This window comes from Pipistrellus hanaki (assembly GCF_964339955.1).
Source record: "Pipistrellus hanaki genome assembly, chromosome: 1".
In the NCBI taxonomy this organism is placed as follows: Eukaryota; Metazoa; Chordata; class Mammalia; order Chiroptera; family Vespertilionidae; genus Pipistrellus; species Pipistrellus hanaki.
Genome location: NC_140503.1, coordinates 207,900,138 through 207,916,975, shown reverse-complemented (window position 1 = coordinate 207,916,975; position 16,838 = coordinate 207,900,138). Strand labels below are relative to the sequence as shown.

General features: G+C 60.0%; 1 protein-coding gene across 2 annotated transcripts in view; it reads left to right on the top strand.

Moving 5' to 3' along the window:
- Positions 1-16,202, top strand: part of CRMP1 (collapsin response mediator protein 1) — a 37,218-nt gene extending 21,016 nt beyond the window's left edge. For both annotated transcript variants that reach the window (XM_084861211.1, XM_084861212.1), the window contains exons 4-14: positions 889-1,053; positions 5,290-5,351; positions 5,931-6,011; positions 7,692-7,760; positions 8,436-8,556; positions 9,179-9,335; positions 11,627-11,768; positions 12,690-12,860; positions 14,280-14,459; positions 14,831-14,996; positions 15,264-16,202. In XM_084861211.1, the coding sequence (XP_084717337.1) occupies positions 889-1,053; positions 5,290-5,351; positions 5,931-6,011; positions 7,692-7,760; positions 8,436-8,556; positions 9,179-9,335; positions 11,627-11,768; positions 12,690-12,860; positions 14,280-14,459; positions 14,831-14,996; positions 15,264-15,355 (1,406 nt within the window). In that variant the 3' untranslated portion in view covers positions 15,356-16,202. The remainder of the gene's footprint in view (positions 1-888; positions 1,054-5,289; positions 5,352-5,930; positions 6,012-7,691; positions 7,761-8,435; positions 8,557-9,178; positions 9,336-11,626; positions 11,769-12,689; positions 12,861-14,279; positions 14,460-14,830; positions 14,997-15,263) is intronic.
- The last annotated feature ends 636 nt before the right edge of the window (positions 16,203-16,838 follow it).

Genomic DNA, 16,838 nt, shown 5'->3' with positions numbered 1-16,838 from the left:
GAGTGTTGATGAAAAGAATTGTGAAGATGAGGATGTTGATCTTAATGATGGAAGTAGTGGTAATGATGGTAGTGATGGTGATGGTGATGATGATGATGATAGAGATGGTGGTGGTGATGATGGTGAGGTTGATGATGATAATGATGGTAATGTAAATGATGTGATGGTGATGATGGTGGTGATGGCGAATGATGATGGTTGTGGGGTGGATGCCGCGACCTTTGCGGTGGGGACTTGAAGGAGGGGCTGATGCAAAAATGAAAATGCTATACAAGAAATATGAATTTAGAAGGCATTGGGGGCCAGGTGGAGCCTCTTTCTTAAAGAGACACACCAACTTCTGGCCTGGTCCACTATTTATTTACCTGAATACACGTTTGATCTTTAGCAATGCATTCAGGAATATCAAAGGTAAAGTTTGGTAAAAAGTAAAAGGATTATCAGGTGCCTTGAGCCACCTCTATCTCAACAGACGAGGTGCTTAGTGTCAGTCCTACCAACACCCAAGGTCCATCGGCCTTCCGCGTTCCGCAGTGGATGGCTTCCCGCAGGTGATGATGTGCTGATAATGATGATGGTGATTTGATTATGATGGTGATGATGCTGATGATAGTGATGGTGATGATGTTGATAATGATGGTGATATTGATTATGATGGTGGTGATAATGGTGATGGTAGTGATGATGATGATGGTGACGATGGTTATGGTAGAGGTTATGATGCTGCTGATAATGATGGTGATATTAAATGTGATAACGTTGATGATGTGGTGATGATAGTGATGATGATGGTGATGGTGGTGGTGGTGGTGATGATGCTGAAGAGGCCACCATTAGAACAAGTTGGGTCCTACGCATCTTAGAATGTGACACATGTTTCTGTCCCAGTTGACCACGTGGTCCCAGAACCTGGGTCCAGCCTGCTGACCGCCTTCGAGAAGTGGCATGAAGCAGCTGACACCAAATCCTGCTGCGACTACTCCCTCCACGTGGACATCACAGGCTGGTCCGATGGCGTTCGGGAGGAGCTGGAGGTGCTGGTGCAGGACAAAGGTCAGTTCACGCCCTGGGGGATGGAGGGGCCCAGTTCTGGAATCCCTGGCTCTGTGGTGGATCTGATTGTATGGAGTTAAAATCCCTTCATCTGCATGTCAGGAGCCCAACTTTGAGCTATGTACTGCGACCAACAGTGGAAAACAGGACCCTCTTTAAGGAGCCTGCCCACCATTCAGGTCCTGGAGGGACCCTAGTTCATAGAACGCCCATTTTCATTCGCCTGGCACACAGGTCCTTGCCTGGCACACAGGTCCTGGCCTGGCTCTTCTTTCTCTACCATAAACCCACCTGGGCACTGCTGTCCTGGATGCCATCGCCTTACAGCGCTGGGCCTTGGCTCATGCTGTTCCCACCAGAATGCCTTCCTACGCTGCTCCCCAGCTCAACTCTCACCTCTCCAGTCCCCCAGTCAGAACTGCTTCACCTCTGGAATATCCAGAGCAGGTTACGTGGGCTTCTTTTGAGGCTCTCTTTCCATTGTTCGTGGATGACAGGACACTGGTTGTCCTCCTGGCTATCCCATCGAACCCTGAGCTCGATGAGGGAGGGGATTGAGTCTTCCCATTTCAGCATCCCACTCCAGCTCCCTCTGCCTGGGCTCCTCCAGGTGGCTCTGTACAGGATAGATGCTTACAGTGTGCATTCCATCACGTGGAGGTGAATCGAACAGAAGATAGGTGGAAGCCAAGAACAAGACAACAGGGTGCAGCCGGGCACGAGGGGCCAGTCTGAAGGGGGCAGTTCTGGGGGCTGCCTGAGGAGGCAGCCTAAAATGAATGCGATTCTTCAGGGAGAGCTAGGGCTGTTTTCAGTTTGTTGTGTTCTTTTTTTTTTTCTTTTTTTTAATATATTTTATTGATTTTTTTACAGAGAGGAAGGGAGAGAGATAGAAAGCTAGAAACATCGATGAGAGAGGAACACTGACCAGCTGCCTCTTGCACACCCCCTACTGGGGATGTGCCTGCAACCAATGTACATGCCCTTGACCGGAATCGAACCTGGGACCCCTCAGTCTGCAGACCGGCGCTCTACCACTGAGCCAAACCAGCTTTGGCTTGTTGTGTTTTTTTAAGTCAACCTATTTTTTTTTTAAATGTTTTTATTGATTTTTAGAGAGAGGAAGGAAGAGATATAGAGAGATAGAAACATCAATGCGAGAGGAACAGCATCATATATTGGCTGCCTCATGCATCGCCCCCCACTGGGGATGGAGACCACAAACTGGGCATGTGCTCTGAAATGGGAATTGAACCATGACCTCTTAGTTCCTGGGTCAGTGTTCAACCACTAAGCCATACCGGTGGGGCTATTTTCAGTTTTTAAATAGATACTAGAGGCCCGGTGCATGAAAATTCATGCACTGGAAGGGGGTGGTCCCTCAGCCTGGCCTGTCCCCTCTCACAGTCTGGGAGCCCTCAGGGGCGGGAGGTGACCCAGCGATCAGGGGAAGGCGACACCCCCACCACACCTCTGCTGCTGCCACTGCAGCCTCGACCAGGCCTGGTTACCGTGTTTCCTCGAAAATAAGACATCCTCCGAAAATAAGACCTACTTACAGGTTTCCTTCTGAGTGAAATATAATACATCCCCCCAAAAATAAGGCCCCCCCTAGGCTAAACATGAGAGATTTGGTCCACTGATTCTGAAAGAAATGGAGTCACAAGAAATTCACCAGGAAATTCAGGAATTGGATTGTTGTGATGATGTTCCAAAAGATGATGACATGGTTGTCATTGAATAAATGAGTAAATTCTTGATACTGTAGGATTCACAGTTTGTCTGGTTTGTGTTGACAACTACCGTACTACCGTACCGTATACAGGTAATAAATTTCCTTTATTTTCATTTAACAATAAATCTGTACCATATTCTTCTTCCTGGAAAAATAAGACATCCCCTGAAAATAAGACCTAGCGCATCTTTGGGAGCAAAAATTAATATAAGACACTGTCTTATTTTCGGGGAAACAGGGCACCTGAGCCTCTGGCATCCCGGGGTGGCGGGGTAGCCACCATCCTAGGCTTGCCTGTATCTCGAGCTGGTCCTGGGTGGCTGGGGGGCTGAGGGGGACTGGGAGCCTTTGGAGGCGGGTGCACGGAGCAGCCAGACCCACCCCGGGACAGGCCCGGCTGTGCTGTGCGCCTGCTGCCCCAGCGGGGCTGAAGGGACTGGGTATAGCCATCTTGTGGCTGTGGGCGCTGCCATCTTTGAGGGTGCGGCAGTCAATTAGCATATTCCCTCCTTATTGGCTATGGGCGCCACCATCTTTGTGAGGGTGTGACAGTCAATTAGCATATTCCCTCTTTATTAGGATGCTATATGTTCTCATCATGAAAGTACTATTACCACGTACAAAAAGGTCAGAAAATGAAGAGGTGACAAAAAACTTCTTTCCTTCTGTCCTCTTCCCAACTGCCTCTTGCCATTCACATTGACACGTGTTATCCTCCATCCCCTGTCCACGTAGACGGGGTTCTCCTTACTTGCATGGTCATGTGCCAGCAGTTCCTGGGAATCCTTCTCTTTTCACTTCGCGTTTGATGGGTTATCGTGGCTCTTCATTAATAACGGCTCTAAGGGCTCGAGATATACCACGTCCCAGTTCATCTGCCTCGCTATTCCCTTTTCATTGGGCACCTGGGTTTTCTGTTTGCTTCACTCTGAGCCAGGTCATGGAGAACATCTTCCTATGTGAAGATCAGCTTGGATTCCTAATTATTTCCCTCGATTTCCAAGTGAAATTAAGGAGTCAAGGTGGTTTTTGTGTGTGCGAGTAGCTCACTGCTGCTTGCCTCCTGTTGTTCAGTCATTACGTGATGTGTCCCAGACCAATTTGCTTATTACCCTATTATAAAGTATAGATTTTTGTATTGATTTCAGAGAGGAAGGGAGAGATATATATAGAGAGAAACATCAATGATGAGAGAGAATCATTGACCAGCTGCCTCCTGCACACTTCCTACTGGGGATGGAGCCTGCAACCTGGGCATGAGCCCCTGACCAAAATCAAACTCGGGTCCCTTCAGTCCGCTGGCTGATGCTCTATCCACTGAGCCAAACCACCGAGGGCTTGACCCTAAGATCACAGTTTTAACCTTGTTCAGGGTCAGGAAAGTTAGTGCCAAATCGCTTTCCTGAGAGGTACCCCCAATGGCTCACTCTCCCGGCGTGTTCGCACCCTTGGGCGTGGCTGCTTCTGGGGGCCCCTTGCTGATTTGACGGGAAGCCCCGTCTCCCCTGTGCGTGCCGTTCTCCAGTTGCTGCTGCTGTTGAGCGTTGAGCGCTGTGTGCACATGTTGCCTGTGTGCGTGTCCGATGGCCCCGTAGCCCACGCTCAGGCAGGGTGTCCGAGGCTCTGTATCAGGGAGGTGGCGCCCTCCAGCGCGGTCCCGGAACCGCCCTTGCTCTGTCCACAGTCACTGTCCGGGGAAGGCGGCAGTTTTGCACAGGAGTCCTGCCTCTCTGCAGTTTCATTTGTCAATGTTTCAGCTCTTTGCAGTCAAGTCGGGCCCACAAATATTAAATGGAAAATTACAGAAATGAGCAATTCCCAGGTTGTAAGCGGCGTGTTCTTCCAAGCAGCGGGAAGTCCCCTCCATCTGCCCCAGACGTGATCTCCCTTGCACTCCTCTCACCTTGCTGTGAGAGGCATGTCCCTGCAGTGAGGGGCGTGTCCCTGCAGTGAGGGGCGTGTCCCTGCAGTGGTGGGTGTGTCCCTGCAGTGAGGGGCGTGTCCTGCCCTCAGCAGCCCCGCCCCTGTTCTGTGCCTCCAGGTTAGCTCCTTTCACAGACCACCCTCAGGGCCCACATACCCTGATCAGCCACCCGGGAACCATTCCTGCCAACACCACCAACTACACTTCAGCGTAAGAAATGCCCTCCCTGTGGGGGCTTCTATGAGAGTTTATGTGAGATCATACTCCCGGCACATGTCATCAGTCAGGCTCATCCAAGCCCATAGAGCGTGCTCTGTGGGTTTGGACGTTTCTTAGGTCGGCAGGTCAGGAGGGCAGACGCTCCGGTCTGTGTATCTCCCACAACTGACAAAACCGAGCAGCCGCTTCTTGCTCGCCGCCTGGGCTGGACAGGCCTGGGCTGGCTCAGCGGAGCACGTGCCCCTGTGAATCCAAGGCACCTCTGTCCTGGCCCCCACCCAGCGCTGATCCCCGATCTGATCTACGGAAAGACACGCCTCGTGGTGCTGACGTGCGTTCTTCTCTTTGCCTCCAACAGGCGTCAACTCCTTCCAAGTCTACATGGCCTACAAGGATCTCTACCAGCTGTCCGACAGCCAGGTGGGCCGGCCGCTTCTCTCTGTGGCCCCGGTACAGGGATGGCCAGTGGGCTGTGTGCCCCTGAAACACACGGGGAGGGGGGGGTGTCTTGCATGCGGAGAACAAGGCTGGGATTCGGGACTGCGGAGAGGGGGCGGCAGGTCGGTCCTATGTGTGCGGGGGTTGGTTGCAGCTTCTTTGCGGTGGGACGGCCGTGTGGGCTGACCCGGTGGTGCCGGGCGGGTGTGTGCTGTCTGAGTGTTACCGTGACGGGAGAGCACGCCCTGGCCTGCCGTGGTCTGTAACGTGGGCGGTGACATGGTTCCAACCTTGCGAAGAGGCACACGCTGCCGAGGTGTGCTGGTTACAGGACATAGCAGGTTAGTCAGTTTCAGCAAAACTAAACACCGGCTTCTCAGGCGCCAGATGGAGCACCTCCAGGCAGCAGGCACCATCTGTCCTGCTAGGACTGTGACCAGCTCTGCCCCGCCCTCGCCTCTCAGGGTCAAGGGCAGACCCTGGTGGAGGCTCCCCTGATCTCCACGGAGCGGCCTGTGCTGCCCCCGCGGTAACCTTACCCACCACCCCTGTGTCCCACAGCTCTACGAAGCCTTCACCTTCCTCAAGGGGCTGGGAGCTGTGAGCCTGGTCCACGCGGAGAACGGGGACTTGATAGCTCAGGTGAGCGGTGCGCCCCCACCCCTGCCCTCCGTCACTTCTCCTGGTGTGACAGGCCTGGCAGAGGGGTGCGGGCACTGAGCGGGGAGGTGACTGGGCAGGGAAACCAGGCCGAGGACCAGGCGGCGGACGAGACCCGGCGGGCACGAGGCACGGGCATGCCACCTGCAGCCGGGCCTGGCGCGGTCCCCGGTGCCACCTGCAGCTGGGCCTGGCGCGGTCCCCGGTGCCACCTGCAGCCGGGCCTGGTGCGGTCCCCGGTGCCTGGGCCTCTCAGTCTGCTCCTCTGTACGATGGGCTGACCCGCCGCCCTGCGGACCCGGGGGCCTGGGGCTTTGCCTGCTCCACAGGGATCCGGGGTGGCACAGGGCGTGGCGAGCAGGAGGTGGCTCAGCCTCTGGCCTCAGTCCTGCCGGTTTAACTGGTAAAAGGGAGCGTACAGTGTGCGCTCTCACTTCGGCTGCTTTGGCTCAGTCCTGAGTCTGAGATACAGTCCTTTTTCTCGCCACCCGGTGAGGCACCCATTGTGCGCGTCTGCCACCAGATGGTGGTTTTTAGGGGCGCCCGGCTCAGGGCTCCCGGAAGGAGGGTGGCTCCGGACCTGCATGCGGAGTGAGAATGAGCAGCGGCACAGCTGACGTGGGGCAGAGTGAAAATAAACCGCTTTTGAGAAATGAGCGTGTTCCTGGGGCGAGAAAGTGCTGAGCCAGTGGGTTTGGATCTGGGCCACGGGCTCAGGACCGTTTCAAGGTTGTAGGAGAGCCGAAACCGGTTTGGCTCAGTGGATAGAGCGTCAGTCTGCGGACTGAAAGGTCCTGGGTTCAATTCCCGTCAAGGGCATGTACCTTGGTTGTGGGCACATCCCTGGTGGGGGGTGTGCAGGAGGCAGCTGATCGATGATTCTCTCTCATCGATGTTTCTAACTTTCTATCCCTCTCCCTTCCTCTCTGTAAAAAGTCAATAAAATATATTTAAAAAAAGAAAAAAAAGGGGTGGTGGTGGTAGGAGGGGTTTCCTGCCGGAAAGATGGCAGGGACTGGGATGAGGCCGCAGAGACTATGAGAGCCGCTCCCAGGTGTGCGTGCGGCCTCACTCCCCCTGACGGGCCCGCGGGGAGGCAGGCGCTGTCCCCAGAGGAAGGGACGGCAGGCTTATCCAGTCACAGTGTGGCCGCCGCCGGGAGCCGGGCTCCCAGCTCGGGCGTGGGTTTCCATTCCGAGCAGCACCTGTCTTCCAGGAGGGAGCCTTCAGCCAGGCTGGGCCTGGGAGGGCGGGGCTGGCTCCTGGGAGGGCGGGGCTGGCTCCTGGGAGGGCGGGGCTGGCCCCTGGGAGGGCGGGGCTGGCCCCTGGGAGGGCGGAGCTGGGCCTGGGAGGGCGGGGCTGGCCCCTGGGAGGGCGGGGCTTGCCCCTGGGAGGGCGTGGCCGGGCCTGGGAGGGCGGGGCTGTCCCCCGGGAGGGCGGGGCCGGGCCTAGGAGGGCGGGGCTGGCCCCTGGGAGGCACCAGCAGGCCGGGCTGCAGTGATGGCTGCAGGGGGAGGTGGGTGGTCTGGAAGGAGGGGGAACGCTGAGTGGGACCAGCCCCGCTCGGCCTGCACCCCTGCCCTCAGCTGCTCTGTGGGGGCGGGGTGGGGCCCGGCCTCCCAGTTCTGGTGCAGTGACGCCCACTCTGTGCCTGTCCTGCAGGAGCAGAAGCGGATCTTGGAGATGGGCATCACCGGGCCCGAGGGCCACGCGCTAAGCAGACCCGAGGAGGTAAAGGCACCAGCGCTGGGCAAGACTCTGACGTCACCAAATGCATTCTGACTTAATGTTCTTTCTTTCTTTCTCTTTCTTCTTTCTTTCTTTCTTTCTTTCTTTCTTTCTTTCTTTCTTTCTGTCTTTCTTTCTCTCTCTCTCATTCATTCATTCATTCTTTCTTTCATTCACTTTCTTTCTTTCTTTTTTTTTCCTTCCTTCCTTCCTTCCTTCCTTCCTTCCTTCCTTCCTTCCTCCCTCCCTTCTCTCTCTCCCTCTCTTTTTCTCTCTTTCTTTCACCCTCACCTGAGGATATGCTTTTCATTGGTTCTAGGGAGAGTGTAAGGGAGAGAGACAGGGAGGGAGAGGAAGAGAGGGAGGGAAGGAGAAGCATCCATCTGCTGCCTCCCTTACCCCCTCGGATGGGTTTTAAGCCTACAACCTGGCTCTGTGCCCGGACGGGAGTCAAACCCGCGGCCCTCCTGCACGGGATGGCCTCCGGCCTCTGAGCCGCACCGGCCGGGGCTCTTTCCTTCCTTCCATCCTCTGGGTTTCCTCCTTGGAGGCAGTGGGTCTCCTCCCACCGCATCCGAGGACAGTGGGAGGACTGATTCAGGGAGGGCCCTGGAACGCCGGGGGGCGGGGTGGCTGCCCTCGCCCCTCCCGCTGTGACCGTGGACTTGCTGTCGCCAGCTGGAGGCCGAGGCCGTGTTCCGGGCCATCACCATCGCCGGCCGGATCCACTGCCCCGTGTACATCACCAAGGTGATGAGCAAGAGCGCGGCCGACATCATCGCCCAGGCCCGGAAGAGAGGTGTGCCGGCCACGCGCGGCTCTGTCTGAGGGGCGGGCAGCCGGTTCCAGGTCACTGACTCACTGCCCGCCAGGAGCCGGCCCCCGGCCCCGAGCCCCTCCCTGGAAGGCGGGAACTTCGGGAGGTGCACTGGGGAAGCGGGGAGGGGGGGGTGTAGGAGGCACAGCCCATCTCACCCCGGGGCTGGGAAGGCTCTGAGGCGGGTCACAGTGTTGGGGGGACCCTGTGCACTGAGCCGCAGGTGCCACAGCTATGAATCGGTGACGATTCACCTTCTCATGGCTTCTCTGCCCCGCTCATCCTGTCCTGAGCCCCCAGCCAGTATGACCCGGAAGCATCTCCCAGGTGTGACTTGACCTCAACTCCTCCTCGGGCATCTGCTCTGGCAGGTCCCTCACGGGGCAGCGCCAAGGCTCGGCTCTGAGGACCAGCCTGTGCCCGGAGGGCAGTCCTGTCCGAGGCCTGAGCTGGCGGGGGGGCCGCGGGGCCGGGGCCGGGGCCGGGGCCGGGGCTGGAGGGGGCCGGTGTGGGTTTACCACCTCCAGCCTGAGCGCCTCTCCTTTTGGCAACTATGTCCCCATGGAGACTGCTCGCTCTTAACCGCGTGCTTGCGTGTCCCCAGGCCCCCTCGTGTTTGGCGAGCCCATTGCTGCCAGCCTGGGCACCGACGGCACCCACTACTGGAGCAAGAACTGGGCCAAGGCGGCGGCCTTCGTGACCTCCCCGCCCCTGAGCCCGGACCCCACCACGCCCGACTACCTGACCTCCCTGCTGGCCTGGTGAGAGCGGGGGTGAGAGCGGGGGTGAGGGGGTCGGGGGGCAGCGGCGGAGGGGGGCTGGGCTGGCCACGTGGAGGCCGGCACAGGCCTCTGGTGGCTTCCAGCCCCTCAGGGCCGGGGTTTGCCCACTCCACAGCCTCCAATCGGCACACCGGCCTTGCCTGCTCATGCAGTGGCTGCTTAAGCACCTCCTGTGTGCCCCCCCCCGCCCCCACATTGTGGATATTGGGGAGCAGCCAGGATTAGGATTGAGAAACCAGGTTCGAATCCTGCCTCAGCCCCTGATGGCAGGTGTCACCCTGGGCGGGTCCCATAGCTGGGGCATGCCTGCCTCGGTTTACTCATCGGGAAGTAGGGAGAATGTGGTACTGCCGCAGGGCTGGGCAGGACACGGCGGGGAAAGCTGGGCTGAGCCATGTCATGTGCTGTGCACACAGTAGGAGCACAGCCATTCCCCCCTTCCAGCCCCCCGTGCTGTTAGCAAGGTGCGGGGGCCACTCTGGCCAAGATGAGGCGGGGTGCTGAGCGTGCGGGGCTGAGTGTGCGGGTGCTGAGCGTGAGGGGGCTGAGCGTGCGGGGGCTGAGCGTGCGGGCTGAGCGTGCGGGTGCTGAGCGTGCGGTGCTGAGCGTGCGGGTGCTGAGCGTGCGGTGCTGAGCGTGGGGTGCTGAGTGTGCGGTGCTGAGGGTGCGGGCTGAGCGTGCGGGTGCTGAGCGTGCGGGTGCTGAGCGTGCGGGTGCTGAGCGTGCGGGTGCTGAGCGTGCGGGCTGAGCGTGCGGTGCTGAGCGTGCGGTGCTGAGCGTGCGGGCTGAGCGTGCGGGTGCTGAGCGTGCGGTGCTGAGCGTGCGGTGCTGAGGGTGCGGGTGCTGAGCGTGCGGGTGCTGAGGGTGCGGGTGCTGAGGGTGCGGGTGCTGAGCGTGCGGTGCTGAGGGTGCGGGTGCTGAGGGTGCGGGTGCTGAGCGTGCGGGTGCTGAGCGTGCGGTGCTGAGCGTGCGGGTGCTGAGGGTGCGGGTGCTGAGGGTGCGGGTGCTGAGCGTGCGGGTGCTGAGCGTGCGGTGCTGAGCGTGCGGTGCTGAGGGTGCGGGTGCTGAGCGTGCGGGTGCTGAGCGTGCGGGTGCTGAGCGTGCGGTGCTGAGCGTGCGGTGCTGAGGGTGCGGGTGCTGAGCGTGCGGGTGCTGAGCGTGCGGTGCTGAGCGTGCGGTGCTGAGGGTGCGGGTGCTGAGCGTGCGGGTGCTGAGGGTGCGGGTGCTGAGCGTGCGGGTGCTGAGGGTGCGGGTGCTGAGCGTGCGGGTGCTGAGCGTGCGGGTGCTGAGCGTGCGGTGCTGAGCGTGTGGTGCTGAGGGTGTGGTGCTGAGGGTGCGGGTCTGAGCGTGCGGGATTGAGCCAGGGGCTTGCAGAGGCTTCCGGAAGGAGGTGGCAGTGGGCCTGGCACTGGTACGGACACAGCTTGCAGGGTGGCTGAAGAGAAGATGGGGCTTGTGGTCAGAAGGAAGCACAGGGTCAAGGCTGTGTGCCCGCCACGGAGGTCTGTTTTCCCCAAAGTTGTGACACCTGGGCTTGCACAGCCAGCACTTCCTGCCGCCCAACGCCTGGCGGGCAGCTCCAGGTCTGAGTTCAAAGTGCAAACCCGACCTTCCCCCAGAGCAGCCGCCCCTCAGCCTGCCTTGTGTCGGGCGGCAGGACACAGACCGGGGCCCAAGATCTGCCCCCCCCCCCCCCCCCCGTGGCCTGGCCGTCCAGGCTCATGCTGCCTCTCTCTCCCTCTCTCCCTCCCTCCCGGCCTTCCCACGCCCGTACGCCCCCTCTGCACCCACGTGTCCGTCACTCCCAGCGGGCGCCCAGACATTTTAAAACCTGAATCAGACCAAGCCCCATCCCCTGGGGACCTGCCGTTCCCTCCAATCAGAGTGAGAAGCACGAGTCCCCACAATGTCCTGCAGGCAGAACCCCATCCGGCCCTCACTCCCCTCTCCCCGCTGTCCTGGGGCCAGAGCGTTTAGGCAGGAGAGCCTGGCCCCCTGGCCGCCCCCTCAGGCGAGTTAGAGGAGGGGCAGGGAGCCCTCCTTACCCAGGCCACCCGGAGCCCACGCTGACCCAGGACCTTCTCGCGTGTCCACGGTACCTCCCCGCCTTCAGCGAGACGCCGGCGAACCCGGGGCCTTGTCACGGCCGGGGATGTGCACCGAGCCCTCCCCCTCCCGGGGTGGCGAGGTCAAGCCATGTCGGGTGAAGCAGGGATTTGCCCTTCAGCCCAAACCCGGCTCTGAGCCCCACCCGCTCTCCTTCCTCCCAGCGGAGACCTGCAGGTCACGGGCAGCGGCCACTGTCCCTACAGCACGGCCCAGAAGGCCGTGGGCAAGGACAACTTCACCCTCATCCCCGAGGGCGTCAACGGCATCGAGGAGCGGATGGCCATCGTCTGGGACAAGGCGGTGGTGAGGCGGCCCCCTCCCCGCCCCGGGAACGTCCCAGAAGCACCCACCTGGCCCGACAAAAGCCAGTGTGCCGTGGTCCTCAGCGTGCTGTCCTCGGTGACCTGGGGCTGAGGCCGAGCCCAGGAAGTGGCCCCGGCCGGGGGCCCTCACACGGGCAGCTGTCCTCCCTCCTCAGGAATGACAATCGTGTTTCTTAAGGGCGAGGGAGAAAGAGACAGAAACGTTAGTGATGAGAGAGAATCCCTGATTGGCTGCCTCCTGCATGTCCCCCAATGGGGATCGAGCCTGCAACCTGGGCATGTGCCCTGGCCAGGAATCAAACCAGTGACCTCCTGGTTCATAGGTTGATGGATGCTCAACCACTGAGCCATGCCAGCCGGGCCGTCTTGTTTATAACCACATTTTAGCTCCTCTAAAGGCGATGTCACAGTCCTGACCAGTGTGGCTCAGTGGATAGAGTGTCGGCCTGTGGACTGAAGGGCCCCAGGTTCGGTTCCAGTCAAGGGCATGTACCTTGGTTGCGGCACATCCCCAGTAAGGGGTGTGCAAGAGGCAGCTGATCAATGATTCTCATCGATGTTTCTAGCTCTCTCTCCCTCTCCCTTCCTCTCAGTAAAAAAAAAAACCAAATAGAATATATTTAAAAAAGAAGGTGAGGTCACCGAGCTGAAACCAAAGGCTGTTCCTTTCCGTTACCCTGGGCCCAGGGAGGGCGGGACGCTGGGAACCTGTGATGCAGGCGTGGGCGTGGGTGGTCCATTCATTTCCCTCCGCAGGTGCCCGGCCCTGGGCCCTCTCAGCCCGGAGGGGAGAACGTTCCAGGCTCCTTGCAGGGACCCCACCCCCAGGCTAGGTCTGTGCCGCCTGGCGCCTCTGGCCCTCTAACAGGACGGTCTGCTCATCGGCTGGTCTCGCCCTCAGGCCACAGGCAAAATGGATGAGAACCAGTTCGTGGCCGTCACCAGCACCAACGCGGCCAAGATCTTCAACCTGTACCCCAGGAAAGGGCGGATCGCCGTGGGCTCGGACGCCGACGTGGTCATCTGGGACCCCGACCGGGTGAAGACCATCACGGCCAAGAGCCACAAGTCCGTAAGTCCCGGCTCCCCGCCACTCCTGGCCGGGCCTTCCCGGAGGAATGACACCCAGGCTGCCGCCAGGGGGCGACCTGCTTGTCTGCCCGACTCAGTGCTTGCCTTCTTCTCCTGGAGGGATGGGGTCTGGGCAGCTGGGCTCAAGCTGTTAGGAGCACGGCCATCTGTTTCTTCCCGCCTGTGCACCCCCCGTTCCCCACTTCTGGTTCTCTCGCACGGAGGCCAGTACAAGGTCCGAGAATCTCCCTCCAGTGGTGGAGCAGGAGAGCGTTCCGTCTGATTTAGAAATGGCTGTTCCATTGTGTGTCCATGGCTGACGGTCGGCAGCGGAGAGGCCTGGGCCTGGAGCCGCCTGTGCGGGCACAGCCAGGGCCGCTCCCGGGCCCCAGGCCCCACGCCATGGCGGGTGGCCACCTCTTCGCTTGTGCCCTGGTGTGCCTGGCCCCTTCCTGCATCCAGCAGGCCTGAGGGCATTCATCTGAGAGCCTTGTAAGCAGGAGGGTGGGCAGAAATGCAGAACCGGGACATGGAAGAAATGCGAGAACACTGTGTGTTCACTGGCGAACACACCAGTCTGCCTTGTAATTAACAGGAACAAATCATGGCAGGCACTGTTTTCCTTTTTCTTTTTGAAATATGTTGTCTAGTTCACTTTAAGAAAATGTTTTTATTGACTTCAGGGATAGGAAGAGAGTGATGGGAACACCAATGATGAGAGAGAATCATGGATCCTCTGCCTCCTGCATGCCCCACACTGGGGATCAAGCCCGCAACCCAGCCCTGTGTCCTGACCAGGAATCGAACCATGGCCTCCTGGTTCATAGGTTGACGGCCCCTGCACCAGGCCGGCCGGGCAAGAAAGAATATATTTTTTTTAATATATATTTTATTGATCTTTTACAGAGAGGAAGAGAGAGGGATAGAGAGTTAGAAACATCGATGAGAGAGAATCATCGATCAGCTGCCTCCTGCACACCCCCTACTAGGGATGTGCCCACAACCAATGTGTACAGGCCCCTGACCGGAATCGAACCTGGGACCTTTCAGTCCGCAGGCCGACGCTCTATCCACTAAGCCAAACCGGTTTCAGCTAAGAAAGAATATTTTTGAAAAGACCCAGAAACGTCTGTTCTAGTCAGCACAGCCACGTGTCTGACCCCAGGGGCCCCATCACATCCATGACGCCTCCGACCACATTAGCTTGATCATAAAACACCACCCTCCACCCCAATGCCCAACAGCGAGGGGCTGGTCACCGAGGGGAAGGGCACACAGCGGGGTATCACACAGCCTTGGAGAAGGGGCCTTCGGAAGAGCCCGGGAAGTGGCTGTGGCCCGAGGGGGCGCGGAGGCCCCGTGGGGGACCCCGGGGCCGTGCCGGGGACCGCGAGGGCACAGCCGTGGTTCTCGCCGGCAGGCCGCGGAGTACAACATCTTCGAGGGCACGGAGTGCCACGGCTCCCCGCTGGTGGTCATCAGCCAGGGCAAGATCGTCTTCGAGGATGGCACCCTCAGCGTCAGCAAGGGCATGGGCCGCTTCATCCCACGCAAGCCCTTCCCCGAGCACCTCTACCAGCGCGTCCGGATCCGCAGCAAGGTGCGTGCCAGGGCAGCGGCGGCGGCGGCGGCAGGCGGGCATCACGGCCTGGCCTCCCTGAGTGCGTGGCCGTGGCCTCCGAGTGCGTGGCCGTGGAGCTGCGGCACTGTCCGGCCTGCATCTCCTGGTCACCGCCGGACCAGGAGGTCCCGGGCTTCGCCCACTGTAGAGGAGTGTACACGTGTGTGTGGAGTGAGCAGGTGCCTTGTAGCATGTGTGCGCATGTATGTGTGTGTGCATATATGTGTGTGTGTGTGTGTGCGCGCGCGTGTGTCTGAAGGCGACCTCAGGTCACTCCCACCACGGGCTTCTGAACAGGAAGTGTGCGTGTGCCTTGCCCACCAGTCTCGCTTCCCCTCCCTCCCATCTAGGTCTCCGGACTGCAAGGGGTACCCAGGGGCATGTACGACGGTCCCGTGTACGAGGTGCCGGCGACGCCCAAATACGCAACTCCCGCTCCTTCTGCCAAATCCTCGCCTTCCAAACACCAGCCGCCGCCCTTCAGGAACCTGCACCAGTCCAACTTCAGCCTGTCCGGTAAGGGCCGCCCCTGCACCAGTCCAACTTCAGCCTGTCCGGTAAGGGCCGCCCCTGCACCAGTCCAACTTCAGCCTGTCCGGTAAGGGCCGCCCCTGCACCAGTCCAACTTCAGCCTGTCCGGTAAGGGCCGCCCCTGCACCAGTCCAACTTCAGCCTGTCCGGTAAGGGCCGCCCGCAGCGCCTCCCCGGGAATGGCCCCGGGCTGCCGCACACCGCGGGGAGGGGACGTGGGCCGGTGTCAGAGTGACCGGCGGTCTCTCGCAGGTGCCCAGACAGATGACAACAACCCCAGGCGCACCGGCCACCGCATCGTGGCGCCCCCCGGAGGCCGCTGCAACATCACCAGCCTCGGCTGACCCCGGAGGAGCGGACGCGCTCGAGTGGAGGATTCTGGGAAAACACTGTCCACTCCTTCCCCCGCCGCCTCCGGTGTTTCCCAAGCCCATAGTTCCGTTTGTGCTGACGGGGACCCGTCGGATGATGCTCTTTCCTTTCACGTTAGGAAGACGTGGTACTAGTGTGGTCTGTTTGCTCGGAAGCCCCTCGCCCCCAGATGTGTGTCCATGCCGTCCGCCCCGCCCCCAACACCTCCGCCCCTCCCGGCTCACGGTCCCCTTGCACCCTCGTAGCTGTTCTAGGGTAGTTGGTGCATGTTGCTAGGTTACGTATGCAAGTCTGTGCGAGGGTCTGACGGCACACGAGGGCCGACCGCACACAGGCCCGGCCTCGGGCCCTCAGGGTCCCCGACTCCACGCGAAGATGTTTACTGGTCGCCCCCACCTCAGTGGGCCCGGGAGACAAGCCCGCCCCCGCCCCCACCCCCGCCGGGACCTGTGAGCTCTCAGAAGGCAGGGAGCTTGGAGCGGCGTGTGTCGGTCACGTCCGTGTCCCGGCCTCGGTCTGTGTGTCTGTCCTCCCAGCCAGCTCTGGGCGTCGGGCCGCGCCAGATCCCCACCGGGAGGGGTCTCTCGTACCCACGTGGGGCTGGTGCCGTGGGGGGGTGCTGCTGCCGGTGGCCCGTCCCTCGTCCCTCCGAGGGAGCTGGCGGGGCGGCCAGATTTTTAACGTTTTGTACAGAGTTTTCCTTTGTAATCACCCCCATTTTTACTTAATGACCGACCTGTCGTGGCTCCTATTTCTGAATTCAGCGCTTGTGGAAAATAAAGGGAACGGCCCCTGGCCCGCCTGGGGTGTCGTCTGTGACGCTTTCTCAGAGCTCTGTGCCCCGAGCCGCCCGAGCCGCGGGGGGTCCGAGGGGGAAGGCCCCGCAGGGAGGGACCTGGGACACCCCCTGGGCTAAGGAGGCTGCACCAGGAAGTGAACCGATTACCATGCAGGAGGGTGGACGCGAGGCAGCCGGCAAGCTGCCTGCCGGTGACCTCGTCACCCACTCAGCTGTCCCGGCTGGGAGCCAGCAGGCTGGGAGCCAGCAGCCAGAGGCCGCTGTGCGGACCGAGGGACGAGAACAGGAGTGATTTCTCTGCGGACCAGGTTCTCAGGTGCTGCTGCTCCAGGGAGCTGTGTTCCAGAGGCTGCAGAAGGAAACGCTTTCTTTGGCCATGAGAGGGCGCTGTTGGCTGACTTTGGGAACCAGGTCTGCTGACCAGTCGACTGGCGGGTGCAGAGGCCGGTTAGACCCTGGCATTAGTGTGTGGGTCATTTTAAGGAGCCCCTCTCCTGCCTGAGACGGTCCAGCTCAGGTTTTAAGAAATAAACACTCAGGTCGTAAACAGTCCAGAAAACCCCCAGACTGTGGCCCAGAGCCCCGTGACGCCCACACGGCCACCAAAAGAATGGTCTCACCCAACGCGAAACCCAGACTTTGGCTGAGAAGACCGC